The sequence below is a fragment of the Chlorocebus sabaeus genome, chromosome 11 (assembly GCF_047675955.1).
Source record: "Chlorocebus sabaeus isolate Y175 chromosome 11, mChlSab1.0.hap1, whole genome shotgun sequence".
NCBI lineage: Eukaryota > Metazoa > Chordata > Mammalia > Primates > Cercopithecidae > Chlorocebus > Chlorocebus sabaeus.
Genome location: NC_132914.1, coordinates 7,996,088 through 8,016,903, shown reverse-complemented (window position 1 = coordinate 8,016,903; position 20,816 = coordinate 7,996,088). Strand labels below are relative to the sequence as shown.

General features: G+C 45.7%; 1 protein-coding gene across 1 annotated transcript; it reads right to left on the bottom strand.

Annotated features, from left to right (window-relative positions):
• Positions 1-1,251: 1,251 nt before the first annotated feature.
• On the bottom strand, positions 1,252-6,438 carry DPPA3 (developmental pluripotency associated 3). The gene is made up of 4 exons (XM_037988676.2): positions 6,263-6,438; positions 2,939-3,195; positions 2,114-2,155; positions 1,252-1,362 (listed from the first exon to the last, which is right to left on the bottom strand). Exons 1-4 carry the CDS (start codon positions 6,345-6,347, stop codon positions 1,252-1,254), a joined length of 495 nt encoding a protein of 164 aa, XP_037844604.1. The 5' UTR covers positions 6,348-6,438.
• Positions 6,439-20,816: the final 14,378 nt, after the last annotated feature.

Below are 20,816 nucleotides of genomic sequence, written 5' to 3'. Positions count from 1 at the left end.
ATTTGTAGCTGGTCAATCAAAAGCACAGGTAAGACAACCTGAAGCTTGTGATTGGCATTAGAAGTACAGGCAGTCTTGTGGGACTGAGCCTTCAACCTGTAAGATCTGGAGTTATTTCCAGGTAGATAGCTGGAATTGAATTAGACACCCAGCTGATATGTAAAGGGCAGAATTGCTTGCTTGGAGGCCAGGCACCGTGGCTTACACCTGTAATCGCAGCACTTTGGGAGGCCAAGGAGGGCAGATCATCTGAAGTCAGGAGTTTGAGACCAGCCTGGCCAATATGGTGAAACCCTGCCTCTATTAAAAATACACAAATTAGCCAGGAGTGGTGGCAGGCACTTGTACTCCCAGCTACTCAGGAGGCTGAGGCAAAAGAATCGCTTGAACCCAGGAGGTGGAGGTTGCAGTGAGCCAAGATAGTGCCATTGCACTCCAGCCTGGGCAAGAAGAGCGAAACTGTCTCAGAAAACAAAACAAACAAAAAATAATTGCTTGCTTGGTGTGAGGACCCCTGCATATTTCCTATCAACAGCATAGGAAGCTCCACTTCTGTTCTACCTCCTTCCGATTTTCCCATCTCTAATGGGAAGCTGGTATTTGCAAATATCTGTGCCTATGTTTCCAATCTCACCCACATGTTCAATGAAGTTTCTTCCCAGTGGGAAGATATCACAAAATATTAGAATGCCAGATATTTACATTCTAGGAATGTAATGATAAAACTATTGATCGTCTAATTGTTAGCAAGAATAAGAAAATCAAGAACAATTTTTAAAAGGTACTCAAATGTCAACTTTATTGTTTCTATATAAACACCTTTTTGTACTGAAAACTGTAAAAATAACAAAGTGTGCTGTGATTGCAATCCAAATTTTTGAAAGCCAGAAAATCTAGTTATTATGCTATAGCCAAACTACCTAATGCTTTCTTTATCCACAAGTAACTTTGCTTCAGTTTCTTGATGTTGGGTTTCATCTCACTGACTTTGGGCTTCTAAGACACATGGGAATACTTATGTCGTCTTTGGGTCAAATCAAACAGTAGAGCTAAAGTTATTCAAATACATTCAAATGACACAGATCCCTTCCAAATTACTAGTATCACAGTAGGAAGAAAAAGATACAAGAAGAAAAATACATCCTAGAACTCATTAATATTGTTGGTGTATAGTCTATACTAGCATAGAGTAGCTTTCACAACCTGCTACATAAAATTACCAGCAAGAAGAAAAAGGTGCAAGAGTAAGTTTTATGGCTGCAGTGGCTTGGTGTCATAATTCCCTATTCTGGCATTCTCAGAAGGATCCCATCCATTGGACACGCAGAAACTGCAGGGACATTTGAATGGTCTTGATTCCTGCTGAAAAAAAATGATGAAATGGATTAATCGGAATATTGTACCTCAGAGAAATGTAATAAACCCTCAACTAGAATGTTGTTTATTTGGGTAAGTGTTGGAACGGGGAACTCACACAAAAAGGGCATAGAAGCCAAAAGCAAAACATTTTAGGAGACAAAAAAGAGGGAGGGTGGAAATATGGGTATCACAGAATGGCAGCTTGCGGGTCATTTTGTAATGGTAACAAGTGCATATGGTCAATAAAACATTCTGGTCTCCGTTCTCTGAATGCCTTAAATGTAACTCATTCTGCTGCTAGACACGCTGCTGAAGCGTTTGTCCTCTCACTATACCGTGCTACCGCGAAGATATCTGTGACAGCACGTGAAAGTATAAACCTAACACCAAGAGTGACCCCTAGTGTAAACTATGAACTGTGGATGATAATCCTGTCAGGGTAAATTCATTGGCTGCCAAGTGTGCAATTCTGGTGTGCGATGTTGACAGCAGAGGCGGCATGTGTGGGGGAAGGGCATATATTGGAACTCTACACTTTGCTCAATTTTGCTATGAACGTAAAACTGCTCTGAAAAATAAAGAATATATTTAAAGAATATATTTTTTAAAACTACAAACATGAATTGACTTATCCAGGGCTCCTGGGGATTCAGAAAGTCCAAGCAAATTCCCTATTCCGACAAAAGGAAACAAACCAGATAGATACCCATCCACATATATAGCCAAAAAGAAAAAGAAAAAAAATTATACTTACCCTAACTCCCTTAAGCCCAGTGTTTGTTAGTATTCTTTGATGCTTCATGGGAAGAAAAAAATATGTTTATTGAAACCTCTTTCAAGAAAAAGACTACTAATATTACACATCAATATAAGGGAGAGAAACTAGGGAATCTGTCTGGTATTGAGACAGGGTCTTTCTCTGTTGCCCAGGCTGGATTGCAGTGGACTAATCATGGCTCACTGCAGCCTCAACCTCCCAGACTCAAGTGATCCAGCTGTGTCAGCCCTCAGCCACCCGCACCACAGCAGCTGGGACTTACAGGCACGTACCACTACACCAAGCTAATTAATTTTTTGTAGAGATGGTTGATTTTATTAATTTTTTATATTGCCTAGGCTGGTCTGGAACTCCTGAGCTCAAGTGATAGATACTCCCATCTCCAAGGTGCCTGGATTACAGACGTGAACTGGGGAGTCTTTTTTTTTTTGAGACTGAGTTTCGCTCTTGTTGCCCAGGCTGGAGAACAATGGCACAATCTCAGCTCACTGCAACCTCTGCCCTCCAGGGTTCAAGTGATTCTCCTGTCTCAGCCTCCCGAGTAGCTGAGATTACAGGTGCCCGCCACCAGGCCTAGCTAACTTTTTATATTTTTAGTAGAGACAGGGTTTCACCATGTTGGCCAGGCTGGTCTGAGCTCCTGCCCTCAGGTGACCCACCTGCCTCAGCCTCCCAAAGTGCTGGGATCACAGGCCTCAGCCACTGCACTGGGCCTAGAGCTAGGGAGTCTTAATTAGATCTTAATTTATGAGAGTCACTCCCTGGAATTGGGCAGCCCCCACCCACATCACATCAACATACCGTGCGAACTCTGCCGAGTAACATGTATCTGAATCTTGCCATCCTTTCTCTCTGCACAGACAGCAATGTTCTTACTCCTCTCCTCCTGTAAATCAAGTCATCTCTGATTTCCCTGAGGACTGGTGCTCTTGCAGCAATTCCATCTATCACTCGATGGAGTGAATCTTCTGATAGAGGGGAAGGGGATTCGTTACTGGCGTTGATAGTCAAGTTACTAAGGTTCTTTATCAACATCTCGGGACAGATTTCAGAGGCCCCTGAAAGAGAAGGTTAAAAACCATTACATTCAGGGGATCTTCAACATTCACACTTCAACTAGGTCTGCCCTTAAGCAGGGGAACAGACAGCTGTGTGGGAAATTCCTCAGAGTGGAAGGTTACAGTAAACAATGCACAACCTCTAGTCTTTTCTCAAAAACAAAGTTAGCCTGGTGCCGCGGCTCACACCTGTAATCCCAGCACTTTGGGAGGCCGAAGCGGGCAGATCACCTGAGACCAGCCTGACCAATATGGAGAAACCTCATCTCTCCTAAAAATACAAAATTAGCCAGGCGTGGTGGTGCATGCCTGTAATCCCAGCTACTGGGGAGGCTGAGGCAGGAGAATCGCTTGAACCCAGAGCTTGAACCCAGAAGGTGGAGGTTGCAGTTGACCCAATTGTGCCATTGCACTCCAGCCTGGGCAACAAGAGCAAAACTCCCTCTCAATAAAAAGGCAGGAAGACGTGGCCGGGCGCAGTGGCTCAAGCCTGTAATCCCAGCACTTTGGGAGACCGAGACGGGCGGGTCACGAGGTCAGGAGATCGAGACCATCCTGGCTAACCCGGTGAAACCTCATCTCTACTAAAAAATACAAAAAACTGGCCGGGCGAGGTGGCGGGTGCCTGTGGTCCCTGCTACTCGGGAGGCTGAGGCAGGAGAATGGCGTACACCCGGGAGGTGGAGCTTGCAGTGAGAGGAGATCCGGCCACTGCATTCCAGCCTGGGCGACAGAGCGAGACTCCATCTCTCAAAAAAAAAAAAAAAAAAAGGCGGGAAGTCAAGGCAGGAAGAAATCACTTGTACAGAGGCACATGGTAACACGGTTGACCCTTGAACAACACAGGTTTAAACTGTGGGTCCCACTTACACGAGAATTTTTTCCAACCAATCACAAAATTCGAAATCCCCACCCACATTGTTAACTTTTCTGAAGGTTTCTCAGGGCCCACTGTGGCACTTGATTACTCACAGATTTTGGGGATGTCCTGGAACCAATTCCCAGAGTATAACCGAGGGATGACTGCAATCCCTTGGTCTCTAGACTGTTGTTTTTTGAAACAGGCTCTCACTCTGTCACCCAGGCTGGAGTGCAGTGGCACGATCATGGCTCATTGCAGCCTCCAACTCCCAGGCTCAAGTGATCCTCCCACCTCAGCGTCCAGAGTAGCTGGGACTACACGCGTGTGCCACACCCTGCCCTGAGCTACCTTTTACTGTTCACTTACACTTAAGAGATCCACTGAGTATCTCACAAGCATTACCTACTGTGCATTCTGTGGAATCTTGTGAAACAGACAAGAAAAACCCATATACTATTTTCTCCCAGAATCCTCATCCTTAAGCAAAACTGGGCAGTCGAGGCGGCTGTTACCCTATCCAGTTAGCCCTAATTTAGTTGCCCAGCTCCTTCACGGTATTAGATCTCCTCACTCAAACTCAATTATTTTGGGAAATCAACCACTCATTCTTCCTTTCTCATCCGAACTGCGATGCGTATCCCATACATACGCATATCTCATATAAGAAGAAAGTTATCGTTAACTGCCCCCGTATGTGTGTTTTGTTTTGTTTTTTGCCCTCTATATGTGAAAGTATTAAACAATATCAAAGTTTGAGATCGATTCTCAAAGTCTAGGGACCTATTCACATAGAAACGAGGATCCTTTGTGGAACTGTCAGTTACTAAGACACAAGAAAAGGGAGAGACTGGGGATACGTTAATTCATTTTTCTTTCCCACTCGGATATATGGACCAGCATTCTTTCTTCTGGACGCAGGGGACACAGCCAAGATCAGGCGCACAGGGCGTCAGCGCGACAGCAGCCCAGTTCCCAGACCTCCTGGCATCGGGGAGTTTCTGCCGCCACCATCCTAGACACCCAGCCCCGCCGTCAGGGTCATAAATAAGACTTCAAACCACGTGGAAGGCTTCTGTGGCCAGGCCCGCGCTTGGGTGCTGCTGTAAGAAAGTTCCTCCACCGGAAGACCTGGCCTATCAGGGAGCAGAATTACCCGAGCAGTTTCTAGGTAAGCCGCACTCCGGTGTAGGTCCTGCTACTAATTTACATTACGGAGCACGTTTACAGCCTCTCCCTTCCATTTCCCCGATAAAGCTGTTGGTCTGTTTATTAACATTTCTGAAGGGTACATTTAGCTGGAAAGCCAGTCTCAAAAATGTTGGCTTAGAGCCCGGCCTTGGTGGCGCACGCCTGCAGTCCCAGCTGCGCAAGAGGATGGCCTGAACCCAGGTGTTCGATACCAGCCTGGGCAACATGGAGAGCCCCCTCTGTCAAATAAATAAATAATAAAAATAGGCCGCGGGCGGCGGTTCACGCCTGTAATCCCAGCACTTTGAGAGGCCGCGGCGGGCGGATCACGACGTCAAGAAATCGAGACCAATCTGGCTAACACAGTGAAACCCCGTCTCTACTAAAAATGCAAAAAATTAGCCGGGCGAGGTGGCGGCGCCTGTAGTCCCAGCTACTCGGGAGGCTGAGGCAGGAGAATGGCGGGAACCCGGGGGGCGGAGCTTGTAGTGAGCCGAGATCGCGCCACTGCACTCCAGCCTGGGGACAGAGCGAGACTCCGTCTCAAAAAAAAAAAGAAAAACTTTAGGTTCAACTTAAGTTTAAGTTTCTCATATTCTTTCATTTTTTTTTCCCTATCTTTTATTTGGTCTCTGTATTTGTTCCTTTTTACCGTTCCTGACATGTGTTGCTGCGGGGGTAGATGCTGATGCAACCACGCTATGAGCCGCGTTTTGTGATTCCAATTATTTCTCCCCAGAAACTGGTCTTAGAAATCTGAAGTACTCCTAAGCATAGTGAATAAAATAATACAATTCTCACCACCACCATCACCGCTTTTAAAATAAAGTCTTTGACCTCTGTTTTCTCACTGGAGGAAGCTGGCCTCCCTCTGGTTTGAGGTTTACTTAAACACATTCCTCTTCCAAAGACTGAAGTCAACATTAAAAAAAAAAAAAAAAAAAAAAAAGACGGCAGCCTTTTGACTTCCCAACCCCGCTATAGTCTTACAGTCAAGAAGGGCGTTATCTGACTTACCTGAATCGTCCCGAGAATTTTCTTGGGTCAGCATTTGTGAAGACTCTGGGATGGAGGTTGGATTAAACTGCTGTGATGGGTCCATCTGCGTCTTGAACAACACTAAGCTTCTCCTGGATCTTTGAAACCAAGCAGAAACTGACGACTGACCCTCAAATTGCTACAAGGTAGCCCGGAAAGAGGCTGAAAACCCGAGCTCCAACGAATGGTCAAAGAACCGACGTAAAATGTAGGTCCGGCTTCCTCTTAAAATACAGATAAGCCAATCTTCCAGGATATTTGAATGTTAATGATCCAATGATTAGAGGATTAAGGGGTCCAAATGATTAAAGGTTAATGGGCGTAGTTTAGACTAGTAGGGTAGTTCTTCATCTCCTTTGCATTAAAATAATATGTCCTATGTCATATCTGCTAGAAAATTTATAAAACGCCTCTTTTGTTGTTCTGTCTTCCTAAGGTTGCTTTATATATAAGTTGTTTTTTTCTTGTTTTTTGTTTTCCCAAACTCTACTCCTTAAGATGGCTTCTGTTTTGTGAACTGGGCTTAAGTGTTCTAGTGTAGAGAGGAGAATGGCAGTTTTTACCGCCCCCACCCCACCACCACCACTGCCCATAAACTCCCAATTAAGCTGAGAAAGTTTCCTTTAAGTTTTCCTTGCCTAAATCATCTTAAACCTTTGCTGCTACGAAGAAGAGAAGAAAAATGAACAAGTATCTGTTATGAACACTTTCACAGCTTGATATTTTAGGGATATGTATTTTTGATTTGTTTTATAAACTATAAACTTAACAGTAACTAACATTTCTGAGCAGCTGAAATTAACTAAACTTACAAATTGCTACTCCTTCCCCACCAAAAAATGCTTGTATTCCTAGCAAAGCACACCAACATTTAACCACTGATTGTCTACAGGAGGTGGAAGAACAAGTCCCCAGCTGCCCGGCTCATCTTTTTCCCTCTTACTCAAATATGCACCCTCCCCCATTCCCTCTCTAGGTGGAAACCACGAGAAAATACTCAAAGGCAATCTTGTTTGGGTTTGGTAAAAAGCAAAAATTGAAGTTATGATTTAAGAAATATTTTCATAGAGAATGAGCAACCATAGACATAGACTGTGTCCCAACACTCTATGCAAGTGATTCTCAAAAGTGTGGTCTCCAGGATGGCTTAATCACCCAGGAGGTGATTGCAATGACCTATGATCATGCCACTGCACTCCAGCCTGGGAGACAGGGCAGGGCCCTGCCTTTACAGAAAAAAAAAAAAAGGTGCGGACTACAACAAGCACCTAGTTAACTTAGATACACAAATTCTGAGCTCCGACCCAGCCCTACTGAATCAAAGACTGGGGCCCAGTGGTCAATGCTTTAACAAGCCTCCCAGGCAATTCTGCCCTTAGCCAGAAGACCCAGAAGCGACCCCCAGGTGATTCTGATGGGTGCTCAAGTTAAGCAGCCCTGCTTTATGGACTGTGAACTTTCTACTTCTGTTGTTCAGCTCTTGGCTAATCTCCCTCATGCCCTGGGAGTCTCTCTGATATCAGTCCCCAAGAATTCCACTGGAGAGATAAATACAAAAAAAATCCCATTGCAGGGGGTTTAGGATTAGGAGGTGAGACAACAAAAAGGGATGAAATAGACTCTCATTTATAAAAAACCTAGGATGGGCACAGTGGCTCACACCTGTAATCCCAGCACTTTGGGAGGCTGAGGCAGGTGGATCGCTTGAAGCCAGGAGTTCGGGACTAACCTGGCCAACATGGTGAAACAGTCTCCACTAAAAATACAAAAATTAGGCCACGCACAGTGGCTCACGCCTGTAATCCCAGGACTTTGGGAGACCGAGGCGGGCGGATCACAAGGTCAGGAGATCGAGACCATCCTGACTAACACAGTGAAACCCCATCTCTACTAAAAATACAAAAAATTAGCTGGGCGTGGTGGCAGGCGCCTGTAGTCCCAGCTACTTGGGAGGCTGAGGCAGGAGAATGGCGTGAACCCTGGAGGCAGAGCTTGCAGTGAGCCGAGATCACGCCACGGAACTCCAGCCTGGGTGAGAGTGCGAGACTCTGTCTCAAAAAAAAAAAAAGACTCCATCTCAAAACAAAACACATATAACAATTAGCCGGGCATGATGGCAACCACCTGTAATCGCAGCTACCCAAGAGGCTGGGGCAGGAGAATCACCTGAATGTAGGAGGTAGAGGTTCCAGTGAGCCGAGATTGCACCACTGCACTCCAACCTGGGTGACAGAGCAAGACTCAGTCTCAAAAAAAGTAAAAATAAAAAAGAAAAGAACCAAATTAGAAGGATGAGGAACTAAATTTGAAATATGTTAATACATGATAAGGAAGAGGAAAAAAGCCACATCTGCAAGTTAGAAGTCAAGAAAGAATGCCTAAATGGAAAAAATCAAGACATATCATTACAAACTTGCTCTATAGGCCAGTCACGGTGGCTCATGCCTGGACTCCCACAACTTTGGGAGACCAAAGTGGTGGATCACCTGAGGTCGGGAGTTCGAGACCAGCCTGGCCAACATGGTGAAATCCCATGTCTACTAAAAATACAAAAATTAGCCAGGCGTGGTGGTGCACGCCTGTAGTCCTAGCTACTCTGGAGGTTGAGACAGAAGAATTGCTTGAACCCAGGAGGCAGAGGTTGCAGTAAGCCGAGATCATGCTGTTGCACTCCAGCCTGGGCGACAAGAGTAAAACTCCATCTGAAAAACAAAACAAAACAACAAAGAAACTTTCCCTATAGAAATACACAAGGGCTGGGCACGGTGGCTCAAACGCCTGTAATCCCAGCACTTTGGGAGGCCAAGGTGGGCAGATCACTTGAGACCAGGAGTTTGAGACCAGCCTGGCAAACATGGTGAAACCCCACCTCTGCTAAAAATACAAAAATTAGCCAGGCGTGGTGGCAGATGCCTGTAGGCCCAGCTACTCAGGAGGCTGAGGTGAAAGAATCGGTTGAACCTGGGAAGCAGAGGTTGCAGTGAGCCGAGATCACGCCACTGCACTCCAGCCTGGGCGACACAGTGAGAGACTCTGTTTCAAAAACAAAAACAAAAACAGAAAGAAAAGAAAAGAAAAGAAATACACAAATACCCCCCAAAAGCCATCCAAACCAAAGTTTAAAGTGGGTGCTTACAGGAAAAAGAAAACAAAGAATGCAGCATAGGACGGCAGTTGGGACATGTGTCTGTTTTAAGAAACTTAGAACTATTTGCTACTTTATAGTATATGCACATACAACTTTTTGAATTTAAAAAAAGCGGGGAGAAAAGGGGGTAAAGGGACCAGGCATGGTGGCTTATGCCCATAATCCTAGCACTTTGGAAGGCCAATGGAGGGGCAGATCGCTCGAGGCCAGGAATTTGAGACCAGCCTGGCCAACGTGGAAAAACCCCATCTCTACTAAAAATATAAAATTAGCCGGGCATGGTGGCACGTGCCTGTAATCCCAGCTCCTTGGGAGGTTGATGTGGGAGAATCCCTTGAACCAGGGAGGGGGAGGTTGCAATGAGCCTAGATGGGCCACTGCACTTCATCCTGGGCAACAGAGCAACACTCCATATCAAAAAAAAATAATAAATAAGGCAGGGAAGGAAAGAGGGGAGTAAGAAAAAGAAAAAAATGGAGGAGAAGACAGTTATCAGATGTAAAACATAAGAGAAGGGGAAAGGGAAGCAAGAATGAATGTAGGGAAATCCATAAGAATATTGCATTGCAAGAGTCTGGATGAGTAATGAAAATTATTTAAGTGTTTAATGATACATGATAAAGTTATAACTTTAAAAAGTTCATAAATTCAGTTAAGAAAGTCTGTTATGTGTATAGAGGAAACAGGGCTGGGCCTGGTGGCTCAATCCTATCATTCCAGCACTTTGGGAGGTGGAGGCCAGAGAATCTCTTGAGCCCAGGATTTTGAGGGCAGCCTGAACAACAAAGCGAGGCAAAGTCTCCACAAAAAAATGTAAAAATTAGCTGGGGCTGATGGCACAGACCTGTGGCCCCCTATATGGGTACCCAATAGGGGTCACTGAGGCAGGAGGATGGCTTGAGGATGGCTTGAGTCCAGGAGTTGAAGGCTACAGTGAGCTATGATTGCACCATTGCACTCCAGCCTGGGCCATAGACACCCTGTCTCAAAAATATATATTTTTTTGCCCTCCCATTTTGAAACAAATTCATATATATAAACACACATGTATATGTGTGTATGTGCATGTAGGTGTGTGTATCGTATTCCAGAGAGTGAAAGCCTGGTAAGGGGAAGAGAAGGGCTGCTATTTTGGAAAACCCTATCAGACATGCAGCTATTTTTCTTTTTTCTTTCTTTATTTTTGAGAGGCAGTTTTGCTCTTGTTGCCCAGCTAGAGTGCAATGGCACGATCTCGGCTGACCGCAGCCTCCGCTTCCCAGGTTCAAGCAATTCTCCTGCCTCAGCCTCACCAGTAGCTGGGATTACAGGCATGCACCACCAGGCCCAGGTAATTTTGTAATTTTAGTAGAGACGGCGTTTCTCCATGTTGGTCTGGCTGATCTCAAACTCCCGACCTCAGGTGATCCGCCCGTCTAGGCCTCCCAAAGTGCTGGGATTATAGGCGTGAGCCACCACACCCGGCCTGCTATTTTTTTCTTTCTTTCTTTCTTTTCTGTTTGTTTTTGTTTGTTTGTTTTTTGAGACGGAGTTTCGCTCTTGTTGCCCAGGCTGGAGTGCAATGGCGCCATCTCGGCTCACTTCAACCTCTGTCTCCCGGGTTCAAGCAATTCTCCTGCCTCAGCCTTCTTAGTAGCTGGGATTACAGGAACGCGCCACCACGCCGGGCTAATTTTGTGTTTTTAGTAGAGACGGGGATTTCTCCATGTTGGTCAGGCTGGTCTGGAACTCCCGACCTCGGGTGGTCCGGCCGCCTCGGCCTCCCAAAGTGCTGAGATTACAGGCGTGAGCCACCGCGCTCTGCCGACATGCAACTATTTTGCTTGCGCTCTTTCCATGCTTTCTGACCCTGGCGGCCTGGGCGTCCCCCGGGTCTGTCTCTTTGCCCCGGCAGCCCCACCTCAACCCTAGGCTCCCTTTGCATTGGCCCTCACTCTCCACCCTAGCATACGTGCGGTTCAAACCGTACATTTCCACCTGGCTTTGAAGGTTACCCGCCTTGCATTCCTGCAGTGGAAGCCCCAGGGGCACGATGGAGTCAAGCAGCCCCGCTGGGGTGGGGCGGGAGGGTCCGGAGTTCACCTCGGCGGGACGCCACGGGCGAGCAAAACAGCTCCTGGCGTCCACGCCTCCTCCTTACCTCCCACGGCCCTCAGTTACCTTCCTCTCCAGGAATCCTTAGTTTTTGGAATTCTACAGTGAGAAATTAATACTCCCAGGGCCAATTATTTAATAGCTTAGTGGAAAATACTTAATGATGATTTAAGACGATGACAGCCCTCTAAAGAGCTTGCTGGAAGAAATGGTGGCTCTGATGGAAAGAGAGGAAGATGGGTGGTAGATATCCAAAATTCGCTGTTTCAGTGAAGGTATCTGGAACCCTGACTAAAGGTCACTTCGGCCTCTCAGAAGAGGGTAGTAAATACTGTTAGCATTCTCAGGTTTGCTTAAGGATGGGATTTCAGGAAAGACTTGTTTTCTTTGCCTATTTATAGGGCCCCACAGAATGTACAGGAAGTAATGATGGTGGGGTGTTGCCTGAGAATAACTTCGTGTTTCATTGTTTCCTTTTTTTTTTTCTTTTTTGAGACAGAGTCTCGCTCTGTCGCCCAGGCTGGAGTCCAGTGGCACGATCTCGGCTCACTGCAAGCTCTGCCTCCCGGACTCAAGCGATTCTTGTGCCTCAGCCTCCCAAGTAGCTGAGATTACAGGCATGTGCCACCACGCCCGGCTAATGTTTGTGTTTTTAGTAGAGACGGAGTTTGGCCATGTTGGCCAGGCTGGCCTTGAAATCCTGACCTCGGGTGATCCGCCGCCTCGGCCTCCCAAAATATTAGGATTACAGGCGTGAGCCACCGCACCCCGAGACATCTTACTTTCTAATAATATTCTCCAATAAAAAAAAAAAAAACGAGAGCTCCTTGGAGAAATGGCTAATTCTAGGACTGGGAAGAAAATATGTAAGATAAGAGCATTGTCAGACCAGGCGTGGTGGCTCACGCCTGTAATCCCAACACCTTGGGAGGCCGATGCAGGTGGATTACTTTGATACGGTTCCGATGAGTGAACTAACAGCAGGGCTCTTGTCTCTTGTTGAATTAGATACAACAACAAGGCCAGGACCGGTGGCTCATGCCTGTAATCCCAGCACTTTGGGAGGCTGAGGCGGGGGGATCATGAGGTCAGGAGTTCAAGACCAGCCTGGCCAATATGGTGAAACCTCATCTCTACTAATAATGCAACAATCACCTGGGCATGGTGGCGCACACCCGTAGTCCCAGCTACTCAGAAGGCTGAGTTAGAAGGATTGCTGTAGCCCAGGAAATCAAGGCAGTAGTGAGCTTCGTTCATACTACTGCACTCCAGCTTGGGTGACAGAGCAAGACTCTGTCTCAAAGGAAAAAAGAACCAAAAACAACACACTTGTTGGTAGGCGCACAGGAGCCAACTAAAAGACCTGGAACAGCTTCAGCCACAAAATCAATAAGTAGTATTAGATTATAACCCAAAGTTTAAAGTAAATATTCGTGAGGTCACTCTGATACAAATAAATGATAGGACAAATTAATAATTGGACAGGAAGTGACAACTCTCTGGGCTGTTTTTTGTTTGTTTGAGAAAGAATCTCGCTCTGTCACCTAGGCTGGAGTGCAGTGGTGTCATCATAGCTCACTGCAGCCTTGAACTCTTGAGCTCATGCTCAAGACTCCCACCTCAGAGACTCGTGAATAGCTGGGATTACAGGCATGAACCCCAACAGTTAGCTAATTTTTAAAGTTTTGGACAAGAATTCCAACTCCCTTTAGAATTGCAGAAGAATTCCAAACAATGTATGCTCAAGGGGGGTGGGCACACCCAACTACCCACTTCTTAGATGTGAACTGCACATAGTGACTCCTTTCAAAGTGTACAGTATGGCTGGGTGCGATGGCTCACGCCTGTAATCCCAGCACTTTGGGAGACCAAGGCGGGTGGATCACGAAGTCAGGAGTTCGAGACCAGCCTGACCAACATGGTGAAACCCTGTCTTTACTAAAAATGCAAACATTAGCTGCACGTGGTGGCGCATGCCTGTAATCCCAGCTACTCAGGAGGCCCAGGCAGGAGAATCGCTTGAACGTGGGAGGCGGAGGTTGCAATGAGCCGAGATCACACCATTGCATTCCAGCCTAGGGGACAGAGTGAGACTCTGTCTCTAAAAACAAAACAAACAAAAAAACAAAGTGTACAGTATGGAGCCAGGCGTGGTGGCTCACACCTATAATCCCAGCACTTTGGAAGGCCAAGGTGGGTGGATCACTTGAGGTCAGGGATTCAAGACCAACCTGGCCAACATAGTGAAACTCTGTCTCAACTAAAAATACAAAAATTAGCCGGGCCTGGTGGTGTAGGCTGAGGCATGAGAATCGCTTGAACCCAGGAGGCGGGGGTTGCAGTGAGACTAGATTGCACCACTGTACTCCAGCCTGGGCGACAGAGCAAGACTCCATCTCAAAAGTAAAATAATAAAATAAAATAAAATAGTGTTGGGTTAATAGGCGTGAGCCACCAGGACTGGCCCTTTATGTACCCTGAATTGATAATTAGACATAATTTTTTTTTTTTTTTGAGACGGAGTCTCGCTCTGTCACCCAGGCTGGAGTGAGGTAGCATGATCTCTGCTCACTGCAAGCTCCGCCTCCCGGGTTCACGCCATTCTCCTGCCTCAGCCTCCCTAGTAGCTGGGACTACAGGTGCCTGTCGGCACCCCAGGCTAATTTTTTGCATTTTAAATAGAGATGGGGTTTCACCATGTTAGCCAGGATGGTCTCGATCTCCTGACCTCATGATCCACCCGCCTCGGCCTCCCAAAGTGCTGGGATTACAGATGTGAGCCACCACGCTGGACCTATTTAGACATAATTTAATAAGAAGATAATATAGCTGGGCTTGGTGGCTCGTGCCTGCAATTCCAGCGTGGAAGCCAAGAAGGGCAGGTCACAAGGTCAGGAGTTCAAGACCAGCTTGGCCAACATGGTGAATCCCCATCTCTAGTAAAAATACAAAAAGTTAGCCAGGTGTGGTGGCAGGCACTTGTAATCCCAGCTACTCGGGAGGCTGAGGCTGAGGTAGAAGAATCGATTGAGCACCTGGGAGGTGGAGGTTGTGGTGAGCCGAGACCACACTACTACATTCCAGCCTGGGCAACAGAGTGAGACTCCATCTCAAAAAAAAAAAAAAAAAAAAAAAAAAACTATAAAATGTAGATAATTTTTTTTTTTTGAGATGGAGTCTCACACTGTCGCCCAGGCTGAAGTGCAGTGGCACGATATCTGCTTACTGCAGCCTCTGCCTCCAGGGTTCAAGCAATTCTTCTGCCTCAGCCTCCCGAGTAGCTGAGATTACAGGTGCCTGTCACCACGCCCGCCTGTTTTTTTTTTTTTTTTTTACTTTTTTACCTTTTTTTTTTTTGAGATAGAGCCTTTATCTGTCGCCCAGGCTAGAGTGCAGTGGTGCGATCTCGACTCACTGCAACCTCCGCCTCCCGGGTTCACTCCATTCTCCTGCGGAGTAGCTAGGACTATAGGCGCCTGCCAGAACGCCTGGCTAATTTTTTGTGTTTTTGGTAGAGATGAGGTTTCACTGGGTTAGCCAGGATGGTCTCGATCTCCTGACCTCGTGATCTGCCCACCTCGGCCTCCCAAAGTGCTGGGATTACAGGCGTGAGCCACTGCGCCCGGCCTTATTTTGCATTTTTAGTAGAGTTGGGGTTTCACCATGTTGGCCAGGATGTCTGGATCTCTTGACCTTGTGATCTGCCCATCTTGGCTTCCCAAAGTCGTAGGATTACAGGCGTGGACCACCATGCCTGGACATGAGATTCTTTTCAAAAGTTATTTTTGGTATGTTGGCTTCGTGTGTACCCTTGGCAAATTCTATTCAACCTATTTTGATAATGTCTCATGGCCTGTGCTCATTCCTTTCTTTGAAAACTAGTAAGAAAGGTAGAAATGGTCACTAGGGCATGGCGTGTAATTAGTACAGGAAATCTCAAGGAGTTTTCCTTAATTTCTGAAGATTCTTCTCAACTTTCTTTTTTTTTTTTTTTGAGACAGAGTCTCACTCTATTGCCCACGTTGGAATGCAGTGTCGTGATCTCAAATCACTGCCACTTTTGCCTCCTGGGTTCAAGGGATTCTCATGCCTCAGCCTCCCAAGTAGCTGGGATTACAGGTGTGTGCCACCATGCCCGGCTAATTTTTGTATTTTTAGTAGAGATGGGGTTTCATCATGTTGACCAAGCAGGTCTTTAACTCCTGACCTCAAGTGATCCGCCTGCCTCGGCCTCCCAAAGTGCTAGGATTACAGGCATGAGCCACTGTGCCTGGCCTCAACTTTCTTATATCACCACTAATGATCATATCATGTTTAGAACAGATGGAGGATGTGTCCACGATTCAATTGAGAAAAAAAAGGCTCAAACAACGAGGAGACATTTCTATTAGGAAAAGAAGCTCGTTTATCAATGGGAGGGTGTGAGGGACATTAGAGTGTAAGGGTTGAAGAAGCAGCTTCATTATGTTTGAAGTTCTCCTCCTGAGTGTTCGTTTGTTTGTTTGCTTTTTTTCAAGACAAGCTCTTGCTCTGTCACTCAGGCTAGAGTAGAGCAATTACACTTTTTTTGTGTGTCTTTTATTTTTTCTTCCTTTTTGTGGAGAACGGGGTCTCGCTATATTGCCCAGGCAGGTCTCGAACTCCTGGGCTCAAGCTATCCTCCCGCCTCTGCCTCCCTGAGAGCTGGGATTACAGGCGTGAGCCACCGCACCCGGCTGAGTGGAACCATTACATAGTGGAGCAATCATAGCTCCTGGGCTCAAGGGATCCTCCTGCCTCTGCTCCACCCAAGCACTGGGATTACAGGCGTGAACCACCATGCCCAGCTGGGTTTTTGAATTTTTTTATTTTTATTTTTATTTTTAATTTTTAAATAGAGGTGGGGTTTTGTCATACTGGCCAGGCTTCTCTCGAACTCCTGGCCTCATGTGATCCACCCTCCTTGGTCTCCCAAAGTGGCAGAATTACAGGCGTGAGCCACCGCGCCTGGCCAGAAATAGTTTTTAAACTTTTAGTAATATTACAGATTTTTCCTCCACATAAGTTATGTTAATGTGTACCCAGACCTGTGTATAATAGTGTTAATTTCCTTGTTTCGGCCGGGCGCGGTGGCTCAAGCCTGTAATCCCAGCACTTTGGGAGGCCGAGACGGGCGGATCACGAGGTCAGGAGATCGAGACCATCCTGGCTAACCTGGTGAAACCCCGTCTCTACTAAAAAAATACAAAAAACTAGCCGGACGAGGTGGCGGGCGCCTGTAGTCCCAGCTACTCAGGAGGCTGAGGCAGGAGAATGGCGTAAACCCGGGAGGCGGAGCTTGCAGTGAGCTGAGATCCGGCCACTGCACTCCAGCCTGGGCGACAGAGCGAGACTCCGTCTCAAAAAAAAAAAAAAAAAAATTTCCTTGTTTCCTCATCCACCCAAGCTGTTGTCTTTTTTCATCTTGCTAATTGGATAGACAAAGACATTTCATTGTTTTAATTTGCATTTCTTTTTTTTCACTAGTGAAGGTGAAAAGTTTTTATGTTTATGATAGCAATAATTCTGCTGGACTGATATTTTTCTCATTTTATTTTATTGTATCATTTTAACTTTTATTTTTTTATTTATTCTTGAGGACAGAGTTTCTGTTTGTCGCCCAGGCTGAAGTGCAGAGGCACAATCCCAGCTCATTGCAACTTCCACTTCCTAGGTTCAAGCGATTCTACTGCCTCAGTCTCCCAAGTAGCTGAAATTACAGGTGCGCGCCCCCATGCCCAACTAATTGTTTTCGTATTTTTAGTAGACCCAGGGTTTCACCATGTTGGTCAGTCTGGTCTTGAACTCCTGACCTCAAATGATCTGCTCGCCTTGGCCTCCCAAAGTGCTGAGATTACAGGCATAAGCAACTGCACTCAGTCCTTAACTTTTATTTTAAATTCAGGGGTACATGTGCAGGATGTGCAGGTTTGTTACATAGGTAAATGAGGGTCACAGGGGCCCGTTGTACAGATTGTTTAATCATCCAGGTGTTAAGCCTAGTATCCATTCATTATTTTTGCTGATTCTCTCCCACCTCCTTTTCTCATTTTATGGATTAGAAAACTAAAGACCGGAGAAACAATTTCTCCAGGACCCCACAGCCGGTAAGTGATTGAGTTAGGATTTTAGTCTTAAGTCCATGACTGCAGAACCAGTTCTATACTACCTAGCTATATTGCCTTGATTTGGTTTTCTTTTTTCTTTTTTCTTTTTTTTAAACGGAGTCTCTCTCTGTCACCCACGCTGGAGAACAGTGGCGCGATCTCAGTTCACTGCAACCTCCACCTCCCGGGTTCAAGTAATTCTCCTGCCTCAGCCCCCTGAGTAGCTGGGATTACAGGCATGTACCACCACACCTGGCTGATTTTTGTATTTTAGTAGGGATGGGTTTTCACCATGTTGGCCAGCCTGGTCTCAAATTCCTGACCTCAAAGGATCCACCCCGCCACCGCACTTGGCCGATTTTGATTTTCTGATTTGGGCTCAAAGTCCAGAATTACAGTGGCTTTGCTTATAGAATCTTTTTTTTCTTTTATTTTTTGTTTGAGACAGAGTCTCATTCTGTTGCCCAGGCTGGAGTGCGGTGGCGTAATCTCGGCTCAGTGCAAACTCTGCCTCCCAGGGTCAAGCGATTCTCCTGCCTCAGTCTCCCAGGTAGCTGGGATTACATTCGTCTGCCACCACACCCCGCTAAGTTTTGTATTTTTGGTAGAGATATGGTTTTACCATGTTGGTCAGGCTGGTCTTGAACTCCTGACCTCAGGAGTTCACATCGGCCTCCCAAAGTGCTGGGATTACATGCGTGAGCCACCGCACCTGGCCTGCTTATAGAATCTTTAAAAACAATAAAATTCAATCCTGTGATTTCTTAGGTAAGCAAAGTGAGGCCCAAATAGGTTAGCCCTGTATGACATATCAGACCATTCCAATTCTTCACTTTGAAAAATTTCCATGTCTGAGTATATATCATAAAAGACTGAGTGAATTGCCTAAGATTACATTGTTTATTTATTTATTTATTTATGAGCTGGAGTTTCACTCCAGTTGCCCAGGCTGAAGTACAATGGTGCGATCTCAGCTCGCTGCAACCTCTGCCTCCTGGGTTCAAGGGATTATCCTGCCTCAGCCTCCTGAGTAGCTGGGATTACAAGCATGTGCCACCACTCCAGGCTAATTTTGTATTTTTAGTCGAGACGGAGTTTCAGTATATTGGTCAGGCTGGTGTCAAACTCCTGACCTCAGGTGATCTGCCCACCTCAGCCTCCCAAAGTGCTGGGATTACAGGTGTGAGCCACCGCGCCTGGCCTACGATTACATCATAACTGGAGATGCTGTGCTTAACTCAGATCCCCTGACCGATTTGGTGCTTTTTCTGCTAGGCAACTGCACATTCTCTGTTACTTCTTTTTTCCTCCATGATCAAACTACCTCTCTCCCTGCCTTTTTTTTCTTTTTCTTTTTCTCTTAGCTTGTGCTCCGATGAACCTTTTTTTTTTTCCCTTTAGGAACTGAGTCTTGCTATAGTACCCAGGTTGGCGTCGCCCTCCTGAGCTCAAGGGATCCTCCCACCTCAGGATTCCAAGTGGCTGGGACTACAGGCACAAGCCACTGCACCTGATCAACCTCCTCTTTAATTCATAATAATGATGATAATAATAATAGCTAACTTTTATTGAGTGCTTTCCATTCGGCAGACATTGTCCTGAGTGTCATATATACATTATTTTACGAGTTGCCCTCAGCACCTTAACAAAGAATGTTTTATTCCCACTTTACACTTGAGTGGCTTGCTCATGGTCACATAACTAATCAGTGGTGGAACCAGAATTTGAACCAGTTAGTCTGATTTCTGACCTTAAGTCAGGAAAATCAAATAAAGAAAACCCAAATGCAACCTACTCTTATTGTTGAAAAAAGGTTAAGATTGTAGATTAATTTAAAAGTGTTAGATAAGATACAAATAGGAGATAAGAGAAGTGGGACCTGGGAGTGGTGGCACATGCCTGTAGTTCTAGTTACTTGGAGGCCGAGGCAGAAGATTCCCTTGATCCAGTAATTCAAGGCCAGCCTGGGCAACATAGTGAGACACTCCCTAAACCTAGTCTCTAACTCTAAAAAAAAAAAAAAAAAAAAGGAGTGGGGAAAACCTCACTATATAAAAGAGTGAGACCTCTAGAAATAGCAACCAATTAATTCCTTAATTTATTTTTTGCACAGATATTTATCGAATGTCTACTACCTGCCGGACACTTTCCTCACCAGTGGAGATACTTTGGGGAAAAAAGACACACTGAAGATACTTAGGCAAAGAGACGCAGTTCTGATCCTCAAGGCATGAGTTGTCTGAAAGGGAGGGAGGCACACTGTAAAATGCACTGCAAAAACTGTAATGGAGGGCGGGGCACGGTGGCTCACACCTATAATCCCAGCACTTTGGGAGGCCGAGGTGGGAAGACTGCTTGAGGCCAGGAGTTCAAGACCAGTCGGGACAACATGGCAAGGCCCCATCTCTCTAAAAAATAAAACAATTAGCTGGGAGTGGTGCCCTACACCTGTAGTCTCAACTACTCCAGAGCCTAAGGTGGGATGATTTCTTGAGCCCAGGGAGTTGAGACTTGCAGTGAGCCAAGATCAGGCCACTGCACTCCAGCTTGGGCAACAGAACAAGACCCTGTTTCGAAAATAAATACATAAATAAAAATAAAATAAAATCATGAAATCTACTTGGGTGTTTGTCTAATACAGGGGTGTCCAATCTTTTGGCTTCCCTGGGTCACACTGGAAGAAGAGGAATTGTCTTGGGCCACACGTAAAATATACTAACACTAATGATGTTAGCTAACGCTAATGATAGCTGATGAACTAAAAAAAAAAATCACAAGAAAGATTCATCATGTTTTACAAAAGTTTATGAATTTGTGTGAGGCTGCATTCAAAGCCATCATGTGCCTCATGCGACCCTCTGCATTGGTCTGTGCAGATGATGAATTATAAGTCTATGAATTATTCACTGCTCTGTTCCTAGCACCTATCTCAGCACCTTGCACATAATAGATGCTTAGTAACTGTTTGTTAAATGAATAAATGCATGTCTCCTTTTCACTCTGTCTACTGCTGACAACCTCACATTGTTGTAGAGTTTATGTCCATGCATTGGTAATCTTTATTCTGTGAACTTTTTCCTGGAAGAGTAGAGCAAGAGAAGAGAAAAAAAAAAATTCCGTCTTCACATCCAATGGCCTTTGAGGAGCTGGGAAGAGAGCAATTCAC